Source organism: Penaeus chinensis, chromosome 21 (assembly GCF_019202785.1).
Source record: "Penaeus chinensis breed Huanghai No. 1 chromosome 21, ASM1920278v2, whole genome shotgun sequence".
Lineage (NCBI taxonomy): Eukaryota > Metazoa > Arthropoda > Malacostraca > Decapoda > Penaeidae > Penaeus > Penaeus chinensis.
The window spans coordinates 27,591,254-27,611,253 of record NC_061839.1 but is presented as its reverse complement, the minus strand read 5'-3'; the positions used below and the strand labels follow the sequence as shown (position 1 = coordinate 27,611,253).

Genomic DNA, 20,000 nt, shown 5'->3' with positions numbered 1-20,000 from the left:
GTCTGTTGACTTTTTCGCCCCATAGAGGTGTGAATTACACTAGGAAGATGCATTCTTGGTGTTGGTGTAGGAGTCTCATCTCACTGCTGAATACATGGAGAACCACCACTAGGGTCTTAAAAAGATTCAGACAGGATTGCAACATCTTTAGCAAAGTCAAGTTATCAGATCATAATATTGCCCAGTAAAAAAAAGGTAAGGCTTATGGTATTGCCCACCTGGTGCAGAGATTCTTAGGATCACTTTGAAGCTCTCTGCATGGTCCGCTCATACTTCCATTTACACACACACACCCTTACCACAAGGCTCGGGCAGGTCAACCCCTGGCCCAGCAGTGGCTCGAACCTATGACACTTGAGTCATTAGAGCACTCTCCCGATTGAGCCATGCTGGGTGTTGTCCTGTATTGACTTTGAATGATGTCTCTAACCATTAGCCGGTGCTTGTAACTGCTAATAAGCCTCACTCTTTGAATGCATAGAAGAGAATTTGTCGTCTTCACACTTCACAGTTTGTATATAGGCTTCTCTTTGTCCAATGATCTTTGTTGGAATTCCTCTGAGTCTCAAGATCTTTCAGCATGATTTGTGATACACTGTCAAACACCTTGAGGTCAGAGTATGATGCAAGCAGCCCATGGTTAAACTCATAACAGTGCTATTCAATAAATCAAAGTACAAGGCACGGTCTATCGTGGATTTGGCAGGAGTGAATCCAGATTGTCTTGGTCTCTGCTGATATAGCAGGTGGTCTCTGATTTATCAGGGGATGAATGCAAATGCCTTGCCTTGTATACCGAGTAGAATAATACCTTGACAGATGCTGTGATTCTCTTTACCATTCCAGGGTCTGATATGATATTACTATGTGCTAAATAAACCACAAGCACTTGTGGGGAAGGGCTTTAGTTTCAGTTTTCTCAGGGCTTGGTAGGCAAGGTCTATGACCTCTTCTGCTTGTTCTTGGGTGGTCACCATTAGGTTCTTGAGTTGCAGTAAGTATTTGATGTCTCACAGTACTCTTAACCCAAATGCCCCAGATTATGTTTTGCCCCTGTATTTTTTTGTGATTTTTTGTTATATACAGATGGCTCCACATGTGCTCAGCCACCAAGTTACTGATCCTGATTTTCCCGTTCTTTGAATTGTCGGTAGACTGTGTTTTTCTTTTTAATTCAATTGATACCGATACTGTTATTATTGTTATTGATGTTATGATTATTATATTGTTATTAAAATCTTGGTAAAATTTAGACAATGAAATAATGCAAAAGGTGAGACAGGTAGGACTAATAACTGACTCCTTGATGATTAAGCACTTGTAGAGCCATCTATGTGTAAATACAATTAACAAACTTGTATTTCAGTGGGCATGGCATGTACTCTTGCCATATGGGGCAATTGGGTTAAGCATTGTGTATCAATTAAAAATAGCAATGGCAAATCCCAAAGTCGTCATCTTTCTAAGTCTGTCAAGTGAAACTTCACTTATCTCAGGTCAGTCTTTAGTAGTGGCAGTTGTTCATCCTGACCCATGAATGCATGTTTCAAACCCTTAACCCAAATGGCATGTCTAAGATTAAACTTGAAGTGGATGCTTAGGGTGGATGCCACATCTTCCATCCTATTTCATGTTGCCCCACTCAAGAGTAGGTGGTAAGTCACAGAACCTAGCATCTACATTCAGGGTTAGAAGGAGCTGGGCCCCACACATGTTAGGGTCGCTAACCTCTGGGACCTGGAAATAGGAGAGTGATTGAAATATAAACAAACTTGATGAGGCAGTTGGGCTTTAAAAATGTAAGACATATCCTTTTAAGATGATTTGATCAAATCCTCCCCCTCCCTTTTAAGAAAAATCTAAATATTTTATTGTTTGTACCAGCTCAATTTACATTACAGAAAGGCAGTGGAAAAATGTTCAGTTTTATTATGAATTATTATTTGTTTATACTTTTTATAAAATATTTTTTTCATTTGAGAGGGATTTTATCAAATTTGTCTCCCCCACCAAAATCTATACAATACACCTTTATTGTGTATGCCTACTTAATCTGTGTCATGTAAATGATGCTTTGTAGAAATGTACATACACTTAAATAAAATGCTTTGTTGAATTTCTTTTTCTTTTCCCACAAATGAGTCCAAAATGTTGCTAAATTACAATTTTGGATTCCCCCATGGAAAGAGATTAAAAAAGTAAACGTGTACTCTTCATAGACAACATAACAAAACTAGACTTAATTGAGTCAACTATAAGTTGTAATCATTTTCATAGCATTTTTTTTTAATTTATCCTTCCTTGTTAAAAAATAAATGGAGATAGATTTTCCCCTATCTTTAATAGGTTAAAACCATTCTCCCAAGAAAACTTCAGGTCGGTGGCTTTTATAGTTGATCTTGTGGGAAAAAAATCAAAGAATATGAAAAATGCATATATCTCAAAATGGGCAAGGGAAAAATTTAATAAATTTTTACTCACTTTTTATTTATCCCAAAGGCTTGCTGCACCATGTATGTAGAGTCCTTTCCACCGTGATTGAGCATAAGCTGTTATATTCTGACACATTGATTTTGGCTGTGACTGATATTTGCTCACTAATCTGGTACTGTTTAGCAAGTTTCCACTGGCCATACCATTATACCATTCCCCTTGGAGGTCCTCGTCTCCCATAGCACTTTATAGTGTTTCCTGTCTCTTTGTTGAATGGAAGGTAGTGAGTGGGAACAGTAATTCTAGTATAGTATGGCATATTTTATACTGCCAGTTCCCTATCCTCATTCCACCTTTACATACTATACTGTTACATATTTTAGGTGAGCTATTGGTATTTCTAACATTTATGTATATATACATTTTTTATTATAAAATTAATTTGTTTTTATTAGTTTATATGTATTTGGGTAATTTATATAATTTTAACTTTTACTAATAGTTCAATTGTTATTCCTTTTTCACCTTAATCCTACACTGTGTAGAAAATATTTAATATATGACTGGTGTGTAAAATCAAGCTCTTGAAGTATGAAAGACCAAAATTTACGTTAAGGAAACTTGAAAAATCAGTCATTATATTCAGTGTAGGTCGACAGACAAGCTGGAAGTATTAACAATTTTAAGGGGCTGCAAATACCCAACTCCAAGCTACATTCCTGTTATTGGTTTGAAAAAGGGAGCTAAGATAAAGAGAATAAGTAGAACCCCCCCTCACACACAAAAAAAAAGTATCTGGAAAGTACTTTTAATTGAAACATGAAGGAAAACAAGATACATCACCCAACTCAGCTTTATCATACATGAACCAGTTAGCAGTGGGTAAAATTTTCTGTAAAATTTGATGATGCTGGGGGTACATTAGCACATACTGCTAGACACCTAGCCAGTTGTCATTTGGGCATCCGAACCTTCATACCAGCGACTAGGAAGTGAATTTGTAATGTAATTAGGTGTCACCTGGTGTCTGGGATATTGCCAGGATATAACAGGATATCACTTATAAAATGCAAAATGGTTTCTCTCAAAAATATTTCATAAAGCATGCAATGAATATAGGTACTAAATAGTACCCCACAAGACAAAGTCAAGAGTTCTCTGTGTGTAATTTTGTTTGTGTTTATGTGTAAGTCTGTAAAATATAGATATGGTATGCAATTGAACCCTTGTGTGCCAGTTGGTTACTGTGGTACAACCAGGAGACAACCATCAAGCTGAGCAGTGTGGCTGCACAGAGCAAGAAAGGAAAGCACAGTAATTGTTAAGCCAAATAGTGGCAATATTAAATGCACATTGTCCAGCTGATGGTAGCCCAAAATTAGTCTCCTAGCCAGGGTGTTCTCTGCACAAGCTTCCACCCTAGCCTGTGTGCTGCCAAGTTGTGACTGGCAGCACACTGTGATTGTTGTTTCCCTTCTTTTGAAGGAGGCCATTATCATGAGTCAACAACAAGATAACTTTGTGCCTTGGTTTACAGGTATCTGATTTACAAGATAAACATAAGCTCTGCTAGGTTTAAAGCTCTATTCCAGCTTGCTGTTACTGTCCCCCAGTTTGAGGAGTGCCAGGCAACCCCACTACTTGACATGACAGTGTCTGATTTCTAGATTACCCATTTCTGAAAAGTCAATGTCAGTTTCCTGAAGAAACAGGCCACTCCAACAGTAGTCAAGTAATGAATGTGGCACCACTGCACAGTGCTGTCAGTGCTCTGTCCACTTTTCAAATTAGCCGAGTTCTACACAAGCCACTAATACATATGTGGATTTCCCTAACACCACATATACACTAACCCAATTACTCATGTTCCCTGAACAGCTAATATTAAAAAAAAAAAAAAAAAAAAAAAGTGGAGAATAAAAACAGTGAACAAAAGCAAGAGAAATCATTGAACATTAAACTAGACATCCAATGATAACTCTGGAATGCAAAAGATGGCAGAAGAGATAAATATCTTTTGTAATGGAGGTGCAAACCTACTCCGGGAAATTTTTATCAGTTGCATCTTGCCTGTTTACGAATAGGTCACAGCTGCCTCACACATTCATACCTCATGTCATGATCCAACTCACTTCTATGGTTCTCATGCATGTTCCTCTTTCAGTTCCACATAGCTTAATATTCTGCCCCCACTTTGCTATAGCCCATACTCTTGATTTTCCTTACTTGTCCTCTCTTTCCCAACCTGCCAATCTGTTGGACATCCTCACAGAATCCCCACCTTTTCAATTGACAACTTGTTCTCTTTCCTCAGACCCATAGGTACTTTCCATTTGATCTAATCACCTTTGTCCTGAACTCTTTCCCCTTCTATCTATCCATATCCTACCCCATTTACTCCCCCTCCTTTTACCCCTTTCAATACCATAATATCCTATTATTCTGTATGATGATTGAAATCTGACACATTTTGTTCTAATAAAGAACTTACTTAAACCCCATTCACTACAATATTTTATCATAGCACTATATGACCCTTATTCGTTTAAGATATTAACCAACCATTCACCCATACTTGTTGATTCAGGCTGGCTACAGCAATGAGTTGGTCAGTTTACTTTTCTTTATGGTAACATATATGATGCTGTTTTGCATGACAGTTATTACACTGAAGCAATTTTTTATTTTTAAGCATGCATTTGCATCAGATTTTAAGGATAGAAAATATGCATATATATATATAAGATGCTGAAGAACCTGACACCAAACCTGAGACTAAATGAAGTTGTAGGTGAAGTAATTTTCCATTTCAGATATGGAAGAGCATGCTGAAGGGTAGTGATAGGCATAATATATTTTAACCCCAAGCTTATCTGCTTAGCTGTAATTTGTAAGTTATAAAGTGGGTGTTGTTAGATAGATCATGAACATCTAGAATCAGGAGGGCATATATACCATATTCCTTAAATTAATTAATATATTATTATTTCTTTATAGTGCCTACCACGGGAACCTAGGAAACTTGATTGATATTAGTCCGAAGATGTTCAAACAAATGCCACTGGGGAAGAAAGAATTTGTTCATGTCATTCCATGTCCAGACACATATCGTGGCCTTTACCGAGAGGATGATCTAAGAGCAGGTAAGAAAACAAGGGATTATGCTGTTTGTTTTATTTTTTCCTTACTGTGCCATTTTTTTATAGACTGGTTTTACTGAGGGATAAATGAAAATAATGATTAGGTACAAAGATCATGCATTGTTCTTGTATTTTGTAAATTTTTGTTTAACTCAAAAGTATTTCCCATCTTATTGTGCCACTGTTTCCTGTAACCCTAGAATATTACAGTGTGGTAGTGTGACACTAAAACTGTTGCAGGGTAATATATTCCCCTCTACTGAACATCATTAAAAAATATTATTGCAATGCAGACAGACAGACAGACAGACTCACTTTTTTATATACAAAATATAATGGAACTACTGTTTCTTCTCTTTTTCCATGTGAAGTATGAAATACATTTAAAAGAAAAACAGTATTAATTTTTATGAGTAACTTTTAAAAAACTTGAAAAATAGAAAAACATAATTATTTTCTTATAAAATTATATATCAAAAATATACCATGGATGCTGAAAACTTTTGCCATGTTATTCAAACACCCAAATATCTTGGAGCTTTATAATTGAAGAGACAACCACTGCATACCATTACAATCTGATAGGGAAAGGATCAAAAGAGGGACATTGTTTTGTCCCAAAATGCTACTTCATTTTTATATTTATATGTTATTTTTGTATTGTAATGACCCAAAATATGTTCAGAGAGTACACTGAGTTTGAAATATAAAATGCCTTGCCTTCCTTCTGCATTGCAATCTTCACGGACTGGATATATGTTATGGGGGTACACAGGCATCTACATTTGTTGCATCTGTGTATCACTATGGATGCAGTGCTGGGAGTTTGATTCTGCTGTGCAGTCCTGTGTGAGGAGAGGTCACAAACATGACTGATGGTATGCTGGAGGGTTGTGGTGGCTGAGAAGCTGTTGTGCCCAGGGCCAGATGAGGCTCATTGCTACCATTTTTCATGTATATGTAGTGCATCAATCTAATGGCTTGCTTCTGCTCCAGATTCTTAGAATATGTGACCCAGGAGAGAGAGAGAGAGAAAAAAAAAATACAGGGTAAAATATACCCCATGATATTACTCTAGGGATAATTTTCCACATGTTACTGTCTTTTGTGTTGTAAAGTTTTCCTCATTATTGTGCCAATTTCACACTTAATATCCATACATTTTACAGTTGTTGTTCACTGTGATATTTGACAATCTGGATGATGTAACCATCACATCATGAAAAAGTTTGGATTTAGGAGTGGGTGATGTGAACATGCCATCATGGGGAAATTTGGTTGTGGGTTGGGATGAGACAAACTTGCCATCATGATCATTTCAGCTGAAGGCTTGGGAGACTTGCCACAAGTGAACAAAGCTATGAGGGTGATTAAACTCATTTGGCATTTAGGAAATGGATTTTGCATTACTCTCATTGATAAATGAGTGTGGAATGTGTCATCTGTGAACCATAACTCGAATAATGCAGGCTCCAGAGAGGACACAATTTGCATGCTGTTCTTGACCACTGTGACCAACAGCACAGAAAGCTCTATGCAAAGCATACTCTCCCTGGTGTAAACAGTACTCTGCGACTCCCTGCCAGTGAGATAGAATATGGAAGAAATGATTTGAGGAGTTTTAATGGGCAAACTACATAATGAACCAAAAAGCACTATCAGCTGCTGCAGTATTCAAACTATGATGGGCATTGTATATAACCATATGTATATTATAATAATCACACATGGGATGTAGTTAGAAAGGCAGATTACTATAGTGTGCAAATCCCTATAGTCACTGTTGAAACTTTGTGAGCAGTGTTTTGGGAAGGATAAACATTGACTTATCCTAAGAATGTTGTGAAAACCTTTGGTACAGTTGGACAAGAATGGTTGTTTTGCAGTCCACCCAGGTCCATGTCTGGTCAGTTGTTCTCTTGTGTTAAGGGTGGTTCAGCTGGTTATCTGGGCCAAATAGTTGCACCATGGTGTAAAATCTAGGGGCTGAGGGGATGATAACCAGACCTAGAGCATTCTTTCCCAGAGGAATTCATCGGTTACTCCATGGAGCAGATAAAAATCATTGTTTGTAATTTCTTTAGAAATTGTTTTTATGCATTTATAAAGTTAATGAAAGTTTTGTGTTGAACCTGTCTGACTGTGTGTGTGTGTGTGTGTGTGTGTGTGTGTGTGTGTGTGTGTGTGTGTGTGTGTGTGTGTGTGTGTGTGTGTGTGTGTGTGTGTGTGAATATGAATGTATATATAAATAACATATGCACATATGTATTTACATCTACATACATTATATCTGTATATGTGTGTCTGTACATATATATGTATATGTATATATGTACAAATACACACACACACACACACACACACACACACACACACACACACAATGCATCGAACCAATGACACACAGCTCTTACATGTTGTTAAATACGGAGAAGATCAGGGAATGGATGGTCTAAGTCTGCTGGTAAGCGTTTTCGCGCATAGTGACGTGAGTACAGCTCTACTTTTGTATTTGTTTTATGGGTAACCATTCAAACCAGGAAAATGAAGCTAATGGAAGCAGCAGCTAGAATTGTGGCTCTTGAAGCCAAGATAGACAACCTGGTAGCAGAATGTTCGAAAATATGTGAAGAAAATGTAAATTTGAAGAAATTGGTGGATAATTTATGCAGGAATGCAACCATTCAGGCAGAGAATACTGAAAAGTCTGACATGAAAATCAAAGAACTCAAGGAAAAGATGGAAGAAATAGAAGCCATGATTTGCAACAGAGTTAAATCGAGGCAAAGAATCTGCAAAAAAAAAGTTGATGAAGTAATCAAAACAAATGAAACTGTTAAGCAGCTTCATATGCCGATGTATGCCGATCTGTGCATATGTAAAGGGAACTGTAAATGAAATGGAAAAAAAAGTTAACAAAAGACATCAAGATCACAAAGGAAGAAATAGAAATAGCTTGCAGAGACAGTAAAGAAAAAGGAATTTAAGTCACAACTTGAGCAACACACAAGGAATAGTCATATTGGGACATGAAGAAAAAGTTGTAGAACATGGAATCGAGCAATACAACGAGGACAAGAAATTGATAGTCAATATTCTCAAGGTCATAAATCCAGAATTCTTGGAGCAGAATATCATAGCCCACAGGAGGGTGGAATTATTCAAAAAGGGAAAGTTACATTCACGAATAAACAAATGGTAACTGTAATAAAGAAAGCTAAAGTCCTGGCCACACACAAGGAATATAAGAAAATCAAGATAAGAGAAAATATGACTAAAGATGACTGAGAAATACGGCAGAAAAAAATGGAAGTGGTAAAAAACAAAAACGAACAATGGACTGAAGAAGAAAAAAGACTTGTTCATTTAGAGAGTGAGAGGCCTCCAAGCAAAACAAATTTACTATCGGGAGGAAAATATGGAGACAGACAATCATTAGCCTTGCAGCCAAAAGGAATATTGAAAGATTATGTAGAAATTGTTTATACAAATATAGATGGTTTATGTTCAAAGTTACTAGAACTAGATGCAGTTATTGAAAGTAATAAACTAGATGTAATATTCATCACTGAATCCAAACTGGATCCCTCTATAAACAATGGAACATTAGGACTCAGAGACTACAGTATTTAGGAGAAAAGATAGGCAAATGGAAATGGAGGGGGTAGCAATATTAACCCAATGTCAGCGGGCTTATTTACTGTCCCCTTTAGATTCTAGGGAGTTTTTTTTACATACAAATGGCTCCATGTGTGATCAGCAGCAAAGAGTTGTATCAGTTGGCCCTAGTGACCGATCCTGATTTCCCCATTCCTTGAATTGGTGGGAAAATATGTTTTTCTTTCCAATACTACTAATATTGACATTGTTATCATCCTTATTGATATTATGATTATTAAATTGTTATTAAAGTATTAATAACATCAAAGACAATAAAATAGTAGAAGTGAAGCTTTCAAAAATTGAAGGAAAAGGGTAAATAGATGTGATAAATATAACTAATAGCTGACTCCTAGGTGACTAAACACTTGTAGAGCCCTCTATATGTAAAGACAATAGATAAAGTTCTTATTACAGTGGGCATGGCATAGCAGTCTTGCCACCTGTGCACATTGGGTTAACAGTGAAAGAAATTATTATAAAGGAGATAGAGATTCAACAAGATCCCATAGTAGAACTACAGGTAGAAACAAACAGAGTAAATATAATAATATCCACAGTGTACATGCCATCTCGTACATTTGTGTGGTCACAAGAAAATTACCAAAAACTTATTCAAGAAATGTTAAAGAGCTGGAAGAAGTGCTAAAACTTTCGGAAACTAATGCAAAAGAAATTTATGTAATGGAGGATTTTAATAGCAAATTTAACTGGGAAAGTTTCAATCCCAGAGCAAAATTACTAGATGTCATAAATGAATTTCGTCTCTTCCAGAATGTAACAGATCATACCAGGATAAGAGGGCTAGATATACCATCTATTCTTGTCCTGATATATACAAAGCATAAAGATGACATTAAGGATATGGAGTACTGCCCTCCTTTAGGAAAAAGTGATCAGGTAGTAATTAAGCTGAAATACTGTCTGCTACAGGAAAAACTCATTGTAAGTAAGGAAAGAAAAGGAAAGTACAATTACAAGAGAGGTAATCATAGAAGTCTTGAAGATTTCTTTGATAGCATAAGCTGGGAAACCCTCCTGAATATTCTAAATTTTGCAAAGTCTATAAACAAGGAGTAGAAAAATTTGTTTGAAGATTCAAAGCTGAAGCAAGAAATGACCAAAAGTGATTCACCTTTGGAGAAGGTGCAGAAGACAGAGTATGAAAGGTATAAAGTAGGAAGAAATGACTATACCCAAACTATGAGGGGGGCAAAATTAGACTTTGAAAAGAATATAATCAATAAATGTACAACCAACCAAAGTTCTTTTTTAACTTACTAAATTGTAAGACTAAAAATAGAGATCATATTATCTCCATTAAAGACAGTAATATCAATTGTACAAAGGAAAAGGAAATGTGTGAAAGCCTTAATGAGAAATTTCAGTCAGTGTTTGTTCAGGACCTGTACCATTCAAATGTAAATCAGAATATCAAAAATATCACACTCGAAAAGAATGAAATTAAAGACCTCTGAAAGGATTAGATAAGACTAAAGCAGAGGGGCCAGATGAGATATCTTACTGGGTTCTGAGGTAATGTGCCGAAGAATTATGTACTCCATTATTGTTAATATTCCAAAATTCAGTGAGACAAGCAAAACTACCAAAAGCTTGGAAAATTGCTAATGTTGCACCTTCATACAGGAACCCCCCCCCCCCCCAATCCTTTGTCCGTTGTTGTTGTGGGGGGGCTTAGGAGACGAAGACTGAGACCCAATGATGGGGAACTCCTCAACCTTGGGACTCAGCCATCGACTCAACTAATTTTGCTTAGTCTTTTTTCCCACTCATACTTTTCGTTTCAGTTTCTTCACCAATCCCTTCTACTATCCACTTCCTAAGGTGTGAGAGCCGTGCTGAAAGGATGAAAGGCTGACTTTATGTCAGTCCTGAACGGCCTGAGGGAACCATGGGCACGGTATTCCCCTGCCAACCTGGCCCTTACCCCTCAAGGGGACCCTGAGGGGTGGACTATTTTTTTTCCCCAACATACTCCAGGCTTATCATGGCGAATAATGAAGACATAACCCCAATCTTAGGGGCAATGAGGCTTGCCCCTTTATCAAATAGCCCCAATCCCAGCTCTCCTTTGACAACGGCTCCGAACACTGCAACAACTCCCCCATCATCAATGCATACTAGTACAGTATCAACCCTAATCAACAACCAACCCTCAGGAGACATTTCTCCCAACATGCTCAACTTCAACACCTTTACTCCCACAACCTTCTTCATCAACCATCCCATCTCCCCTTATTACTACCTTACAACCTTATTGCCCACCTCCCCGTAACACTACCCCCCTCAACACTACTCCCTCCTCCACACGTCCCCGCACTTCTACTACCCCCACCTCTACAAGAATCCTAAATACTCTATTTAGCCCAGCCAAATGGGACCGATTTTTCGTGATCCCTCCCACAGCTCCGTACTCTCAAAACACCCTCCTCTTCCAACAATGCCTCCAAAAACAAGTAGGCAAAGTCTCTTTCCGTAGCCGACGCGACCACTCCCATCTCGTCACAGTAACAACTGAAAACCAAGCTATAGCATTAACAAAACTAACTGATCTATGTGGTAATCCCATCCCTACAGAACCTCATCCAACCCTCAATACTTGCACTGGAACTGTCTCTATCTCCCCAACAGATTGCCCAATCCATGACAAAGAATGGTCAGATTGTGGAGAGGACTTACTCGCTTGTCTCACAGACTATGATGCAACATATGTACAATGCTACTCCATTCCTCCCAGAGGAAATCGTAAGAAATCCATCAACATTGCCAAAAATACTTTCCGTAGACATGACCTTCCCTTAAATGTTTACATAGATGGGGAATCCCTACCTGTCCGACCATACCAACCTCCTCCTCATCAGTGCCAAAATTGTTGGCATTTAGGACATCCTGCCAAACATTGCCGTTCCACAGCCAGATGCCCGCTATGTGCCCAACCTGGCCATACTCGATCAAATTGCTCTGCACAATCACGCACATGTGCAAACTGTGGCGGCCCCCATAATGTATTTTATAGAGGCTGCCCCACCTCCAAATTTGAGTCTGAGGTAGCAACTCTCAGATTCAGACTTGGACTCACTCTACGTGAAGCCAGACAGGAAGCACGTCGACAAGGCTTTTCTCTTACCCCCTACTCCAGTAATGTCGCTCACTCTGCCAATCCCCCTACCTCCCAAGCTCCTACACCCTCTCCTAAACCCAACCCCCCTCCATCTAACTTCCCCTCTTCTACCTCCTACCTTCCCCAGTCAGATTCTTTTGCCATCCTAAACCCAGACACTCCAATCTCTACCCAATCAAATTCTTTTGCTATCCTAAATCCAGACACCCCAATCTCTACTACAGCCCCAACACCTTCCCCTCTCCCTCCCCGCACTACCCGCAGCAGACAGAATAAACGTTCCACCCCCTCTTCCCCTACCTCACAATCACCTCCACCTTCCTTTGCCCCTATTTTTCAGACACCAGACTTCTCTTCCACCCCTCACAAAACTCCCCAACCAACTCCACTACAGAAACTCTTGAAGATATCCAGAACTACATAATCGAGTCCCAAACTAATACTCATCCACCTTCAAATTCTACAACTCTCGCTCCCTCCACACTCAAAGTGACTGCCGATATCCATCCTCCTCCTACTCATATTCTCCCTACACCCAATCCTCCTACCCAATCCCAACAAAACCCATTCCCCCTGACTCCAGCCCCACATATATTAACCCTCCCACTATCCCCTCTATCCCTTCCACTCGCTCCTGGATACACACGTGAAACCCTCATGTCACAAGTACCCTCTTCCCCAGACCCTCTACCTCCCGACACCCCTCCTGATACAACACCACCTCCCCAACCTCATTCTTTACCGCACCCTCTAGCACCTTCCCCTTCAAATTCTCCAACACGCACTACAATCTTTGCCAGTAAATCAACGAGCTATATAACTTTCCTTCATTGGAACATTCGCGGTTACCGAATGTTCCTCTTTCAGTCCCACATATTCTATTGTCATGCCCATGTCCTCCCTACATAGACATCCCAACTTATCAGACATCCTTACAGAATCTCACACTTTCTGCTTTGACAACCTGTTTTCCTTCCTCAAACGCATATATATCCTTCACTTGATCTAACCCCTTTACATTACCTCATCCGACCCTAACCCATTCACTCACCAATTCCTTAACCCAGCTTTAACAACTAATCACTTACCCAACCATCCTTCACAAACATTAGCTTTAGTGCTATATGACCTTAGATGTCTAGCACATTTATTTTGCTTTTAACCATTAACCATTAACCATTATGTATATATATACATATGTATGTATATACATATATATATATATTATATATATATAATATATATATATATGTATATATATGTATATATATATGTATATATATATATATATATATATATATATATATATATATGTATATATATGTGTATATATATGCGTATAAATATATATATTTATATATATATATAATATATATATATATATATATATATATATATATATATGTTATGTAGAAAAGGTATGAATGATAATTAATATCTTCACAATAAAGAGATATTCATTCTCATTCATACCTTTTCTACATTTGTCATCATGAATATGGATCATAAATATATATATATATATAAATGTATGGATGTATGTGTGTGTGTGTGTGTGTGTATATAGATAAATAAATATATATGTAAGAATTGGAGCATAAATTCTAAGTATATGTATTATAATACATATATATATATATATAATGTATTATAATACATATACTTAGAATTTATGCTCCAATTCTTACATATATATTTATTTATCTATATGTACACACACACACACACACACACACACACACACACACACACACACACACACACACACACACACACACACACACACATATGTATGTATGTATGTATGTATATAAATGTGTGTGTATATATATATATATGTATATGTATATATATCTATATGAATATATAAGTTTATATGTATGTATATATATGTATATGTATATATAAGTTTATATATATGTATATATACGTATATGTATATATAAGTTTATATGTATGTATATATATGTGTATATATATGTTTATATCTATATTGCTATATATATACATTTATATAGGTATATATATATATATACATTTATATAAATATATATATACATTTATATAAATATATATATATATATACACATTTATATAAATATATATACAAATATATCTATAACTATATATATATACAAATATATCTATAACTATATATATATACATATATATATAGATATAGATACAGATATAGATATATATAGTTATATATATGTTTATATAAATATATACAAATATGTACATGCATATTTATTCCATATACAAATACATATGAATATTTGTATGTGTGTGTGTATATATATGTATATGTATATATATTTTTATATATATATATATATATATATATATATATATATATATATATGTGTATATGTATAAATATGTGTGTGTGTGTCTGTGTGTGTGTGTGTGTGTGTGTGTGTGTGTGTGTGTGTGTGTGTGTGTGTGTGTGTGTGTGTGTGTGTGTGTGTGTATGTGTACATATATTTACCAGTTTCCTCTGGATGGTTTAAACCAATGCCGACAGGCATGACATGTACATATGTACTATGCCCACTGTTACTTGTTTGATTGTCTTTACACATAGATGGCAACACTTCTACTAAGTCACCAATGAGCCAATTATGAGTACTGCCTGTCTCGCCCGTTTACCCTTTTCTTTGATTTACGAAAATATTTTACATTATCTTATTTTGCTGTTACTAGTGTTTATAACATTATAGTAATGATAATGTTTATAATAAAAATAACATCATCGATATTCATAGCACTAGTAAAAAATACAATTTTCCCACCAATTCATATCACATAGGGTCACAAGGTCTACTAATTGACTCCTTTGTGGCTTAGCCCTAGCATCTCTGTGCAGACATTTTACGAAAAATATAGAAAATAAGCATAGCATTTTCCCCATTTTTTATTAATTTTCCTGGCGGCATTGGGTTAAAAGAGTGCAGGGCACTCACCTGCAAGCAGTAACTTTGAATGTGTCATCCTGAGAGTCTCTTATCTAATACAGTTTCTCTCTCACTCCCTAACACACACACACACTCACACACACACACACACACACACACACACACACACACACACACACACACACACACACACACACACACACACACACACACACTTGATGAAGCCTCAAGTTCCCTCTCTCTCTCCCTCTCTCTCTCTCTCTCTCTCTCTCTCTCTCTCTCTCTCTCTCTCTCTCTCTCTCTCTCTCTCTCTCTCTCTATGTGGTGCATTTCTAGTGGTCATTTATAAATAAAAATATGACTTACATACTTGGGTAACAAATGACTTGTGTGGTACATTTGCATTTATTTTTCATTCAAGCTTTGCTTAAGATGTATGTATTTCAGGAAAACTATTTTCCTTTTGTCTTATTTATTGATGATCAAACTTACAAATGTAACAAAAATATATGTGAATTTAAGACAAAAAAATCAGTTATCACCAATGATTAAAAAATACAAACTACAATATTTAAGAAGTTATGAAATCAGTGGCAGCCTTAGAACTTGACACTAAATTTATAATGATAGTAACTTTATAATTCCAATGAGCAAGAAATCACAAAAGTTCAACAATATAACTACAACAAATGGAAAATCAATGTAACTTTCTGCTACATTTTTTTCTAATGATACAGAGCCATTCTGCTGCTGCAGTATCTGGAACAAAAAAGAACTTACAAAATCAACATTACCTTTACAATAACAAAAATCATCACCAAAATTTTAACTACATTAAAAGAAGTAATTTTACACATTGAAAAATAATCAATTAAATTTTTTTGCTGTAAATTGGAGACTTATTTTAGTTACAAGATCAAACAAATTTAGTATTCATGAAACTAGTTGCTGTTGTTTGTTCTTACCAGTATTATTATCTCCTATAGAAATATTAGTATTCTTGAGATATACAAATGACTATAAATCTTTATCTGATTTTATTTATAAATAAGTAGACATCACAGAAACAAGAGGACGTCAGCAAAATCATGCACAAAAGATTAAAAATTTAAATGTTACTTAACACTAACCTCTTGCCAGATACCGAAGTGTTAATGCCTACTCAAAACTACCCCCCCCCCCAATCCCTTGCCCGTTGTTGTCGTGGGGGGGCTTAGGAGGCGGAGACTGGGACCCAATGCTAGGGAACTCCCCAACCTTGGGACTCAGCCCTCGACTCAACAAATTTTGCATGGTCTTTTTTTTTTTTTTTTTCCCCCTCCTACTTTTTCCTTTTTGTCCCTTCACCAACCCCTTCTACTATCCACTTCCTAAGGTGTGAGAGCCGTGCTGAAAGGATGAAAGGCTGACTTTGTGCCAGTCCTGAACAGCCTGAGGGAGCCATGGGCACAGTATTCCCCTGCTTTAGTTTCTAGCCCTTACCCCTCAAGCGACCCTGAGGGGTGGACCGTTTCTCTCCCCAACATACTCCAGGCTTATTATGGCCAACAATGAATAACCATTAACCATACCATTATTAGAGGCAATGAAGCTTGCCTCTTCATCAAATAGCTCCACCAATTCAAACTCGCCCGATTCCCTGACCCCAGGCTCTCCTTTGACCACGGCTCTGAACACTACAACTAATACCCCCTCCTCAATGCCGACTAGTACAGTATCCACCCTAATCAACACTCCAGGAGACATTTCTACTCCCAACATGCTCAACTTCAACAACTATACCCCCACAACCTTCTTCATCAACTACCCCATCCTCCCTTATTACTACCTTACAACTTTATTGTCCACCTCCCCATAACACTACCTCCCTCAACACGACTCCCTCTTCCACATGCCCCCGTCCTTCTACTACCCCCATCTCTACAAAATTCTTATAGAATCTATTTAGCCCAGCCAAATTGGACCGATTTTTCTTGATCCCTCCCACAACTTCTCACACTTTCTGCTTTGAAAACCTGTTTTCATTCCTCAAATGCATATACATCCTTCACTTTAACCCCTATACATTACCTTACCCAACCTTAACCCATTTACTCGTCAATTCCTTTGCCCAACTTTGACAACAAATCACTAACTCAACCACCCTTCACTACCATTTACTATAGTGCTACATGACCTTATATGTCTAGCACATTTATTTTGCTTTTAACCATTAACCTATTAACCTACACAAAACTACAGTGAAATAAGGGAAACTGTCCTTGTGCTCTGTGCTACCATATAGTCAAGTCATGGGTATGTTTAGGCTGGCACAGAGGCTCTTTCTGCAGTTGAAACTACGTCTGGCAGGACAGACATGGATCAGGTCCCATGTGCAAAGAAAGCCCTTAAGAACACAGGTCTACGTCCCAATCCTGGGGATAGGGATATAAACACATGGTATGATAAAAAATCACCCATTGTCTGTGATTATTTACTATGATGTGATATTCAATCATCTGTTACCAATGGGTTAAAAGTGAAACTTGTTCAAGCTAAAATTTAGCTATTCCCAGGCCATTATGATAATTTTACAGATGTATGAGCACCATATATCTTGGCATGCTGCAAACAATTCCTTTGTCATCATAGCCTGTAACAAAAATAAATAGTTCTATCATATGAGCACATCTTGTTAGTGTATATTTGTATTGCAATTACTTACAATTGCCAGTTATATTAAACACATGTATACCACACCAACTTTGATATATTCTGAACATTATTGAGAACATGTTCTGAAATTACTTTCTAATGTTTTTTTTTTTTTCTTTTCTTCTTCTTTTTCTTTTCTTTTTTTACAGCTGAGAAGTATGTGAAGGAAGCAGAACATATCATTCACCAAGCCATTAGAAGTAACAGAAAAATAGCATGTTTTGTCTCAGAATCGATAGTGGTCAATTGTGGCGTCATTGTTCCTCCAAGAAATTACTTCAGACTCTTGTATAAGTAGGTGGTTACAAAATATTCTAAAGTTTAAGCAAACTGATTGATGTGTACAGTTCAGGCAGAAATGGAAATCTAGGGTGTATGTGTATTTTTATTAGAATTATGGAGATTAAATATGTTTTAACTGAATATTGAGTGATTGCTTGTATTGCTTTCTGATAGGAGAAACCAAAGCAAAAATCAGTAAATGGGTATGGATGGAGGAAGATTATAATACCAGTCAAGAAAGCTTGATATAGAGCTTGAAAATGAAGAGTTGAGTAGTACATATTAAGATTATGCTCTTGTTGAAATTCTTTTGCCACATGTATTAAATTAAAATCCTTTTACATCCTGGATTAAAGTTTTTTTCTACCTTTAGATTTTATCCTGCTATAAAGTAATTAAGGTTTATATACTATCCATTTAATTGTTTCTGGTTTTTATTTGCTTTCAGCTTGATCCATGAAATTGGAGGTGTTTGCATTGCAGATGAGGTACAGACAGGGCTAGGAAGAACAGGAGAATACTTCTGGGCATTTGAGGTATTGTACTAACTTTTTGCTATCTAGTGAACGGGAGTATGGATTACTAAATTGGTTAAAGATATTATTTTTGTTCGTGATTGTGTGTATACAAACCTTCAAACTGTTTTTCTCTTGTTTCTGTACCTTTCTTCCTGTTTTCATAATCCATGCCCACTGTGAGTTTATTTTATTTTTAGTGTTAACACATAAATAGCTCCACATGTACTTAGTTCACCAAGTAGTCAGTCACTAGTCTTACCTAGCTCGCCTGTTTACCATTTTTTCTTGATATTAAAAAAAAAAAAAAATATTGCCATAATCATTGTTATTATCATCATATTTCAATAATAATTATAGCATTGATATCACCCCAATGCTGCTGGGAATACCATGCCCTATGTGAATTTAGTTTATTAATTGTCTTTTTACATAGATAGCTCCACAAGTACTTAAATGCAAAGGAGTCAATTACTAGTACTACCATCGTCACCTCTTTGCTACAAAAAAACTTGCTCTTCGGAAATATTTTCATTGGCCTTATATTATTATTGTTAATATTAATGCAATTACAGTAATTATAATGACTATGATAAAAACAATAACATTAATTTTGATAGTATTATTAGAGAAAAACATATTTCCTGTAAATCAGGTGAGGTTACAAAGACTACTAATTGACTACTTGGTGATTGAGCACTTGTGGAGAGATTTCTTTGTATATAGACATTTCACAAAAGAAAACTAAAATGAAAATCAAAATTTTCCAGTGGTATAATATTATATATATGTAATACAAGGATACGAGGAAATACAAGGAAAGGGGAAATCAGGGGAGGCCTACTAACTAACTCCTAGGTAGAGTTGTAATGAGAATTAACTTGTGCTAACTGGATGCACTGTTTAGTTAACCCCCAACCAGATGACAGGACCATTACATCATGAAAAAAAATTTGCTTGAGGGGTGGATGATGTAAGCATGCTGTCATGGGAAAATTTGGCTATGGGCCAGGGTGAAGCAAACTTGACGGGAATGACTCGCCATGAGTGCACAAAGCTCTTGGAGGGTGATTTGACTCATATTGCAGAGGGGAGGGATGGAGTCTTGTCACCACACACATGCCATTCCCACTGTGAGTTTTTTTTATGGTGTTTACACATAAATAGCTCCACATTTACTTAGTTCACCAAGTAGTCAGTCACTAGTCTCACCCAT

General features: G+C 36.7%; 1 protein-coding gene across 6 annotated transcripts in view; it reads left to right on the top strand.

The window, feature by feature from the left end:
- LOC125036715 (ethanolamine-phosphate phospho-lyase-like) overlaps positions 1-20,000 on the top strand; it is a 76,009-nt gene that overhangs the window by 36,467 nt on the left and 19,542 nt on the right. For all 6 annotated transcript variants that reach the window (XM_047629548.1, XM_047629545.1, XM_047629544.1 and 3 more), the window contains exons 5-7: positions 5,431-5,576; positions 18,137-18,281; positions 18,718-18,805. In XM_047629548.1, the coding sequence (XP_047485504.1) occupies positions 5,431-5,576; positions 18,137-18,281; positions 18,718-18,805 (379 nt within the window). The remainder of the gene's footprint in view (positions 1-5,430; positions 5,577-18,136; positions 18,282-18,717; positions 18,806-20,000) is intronic.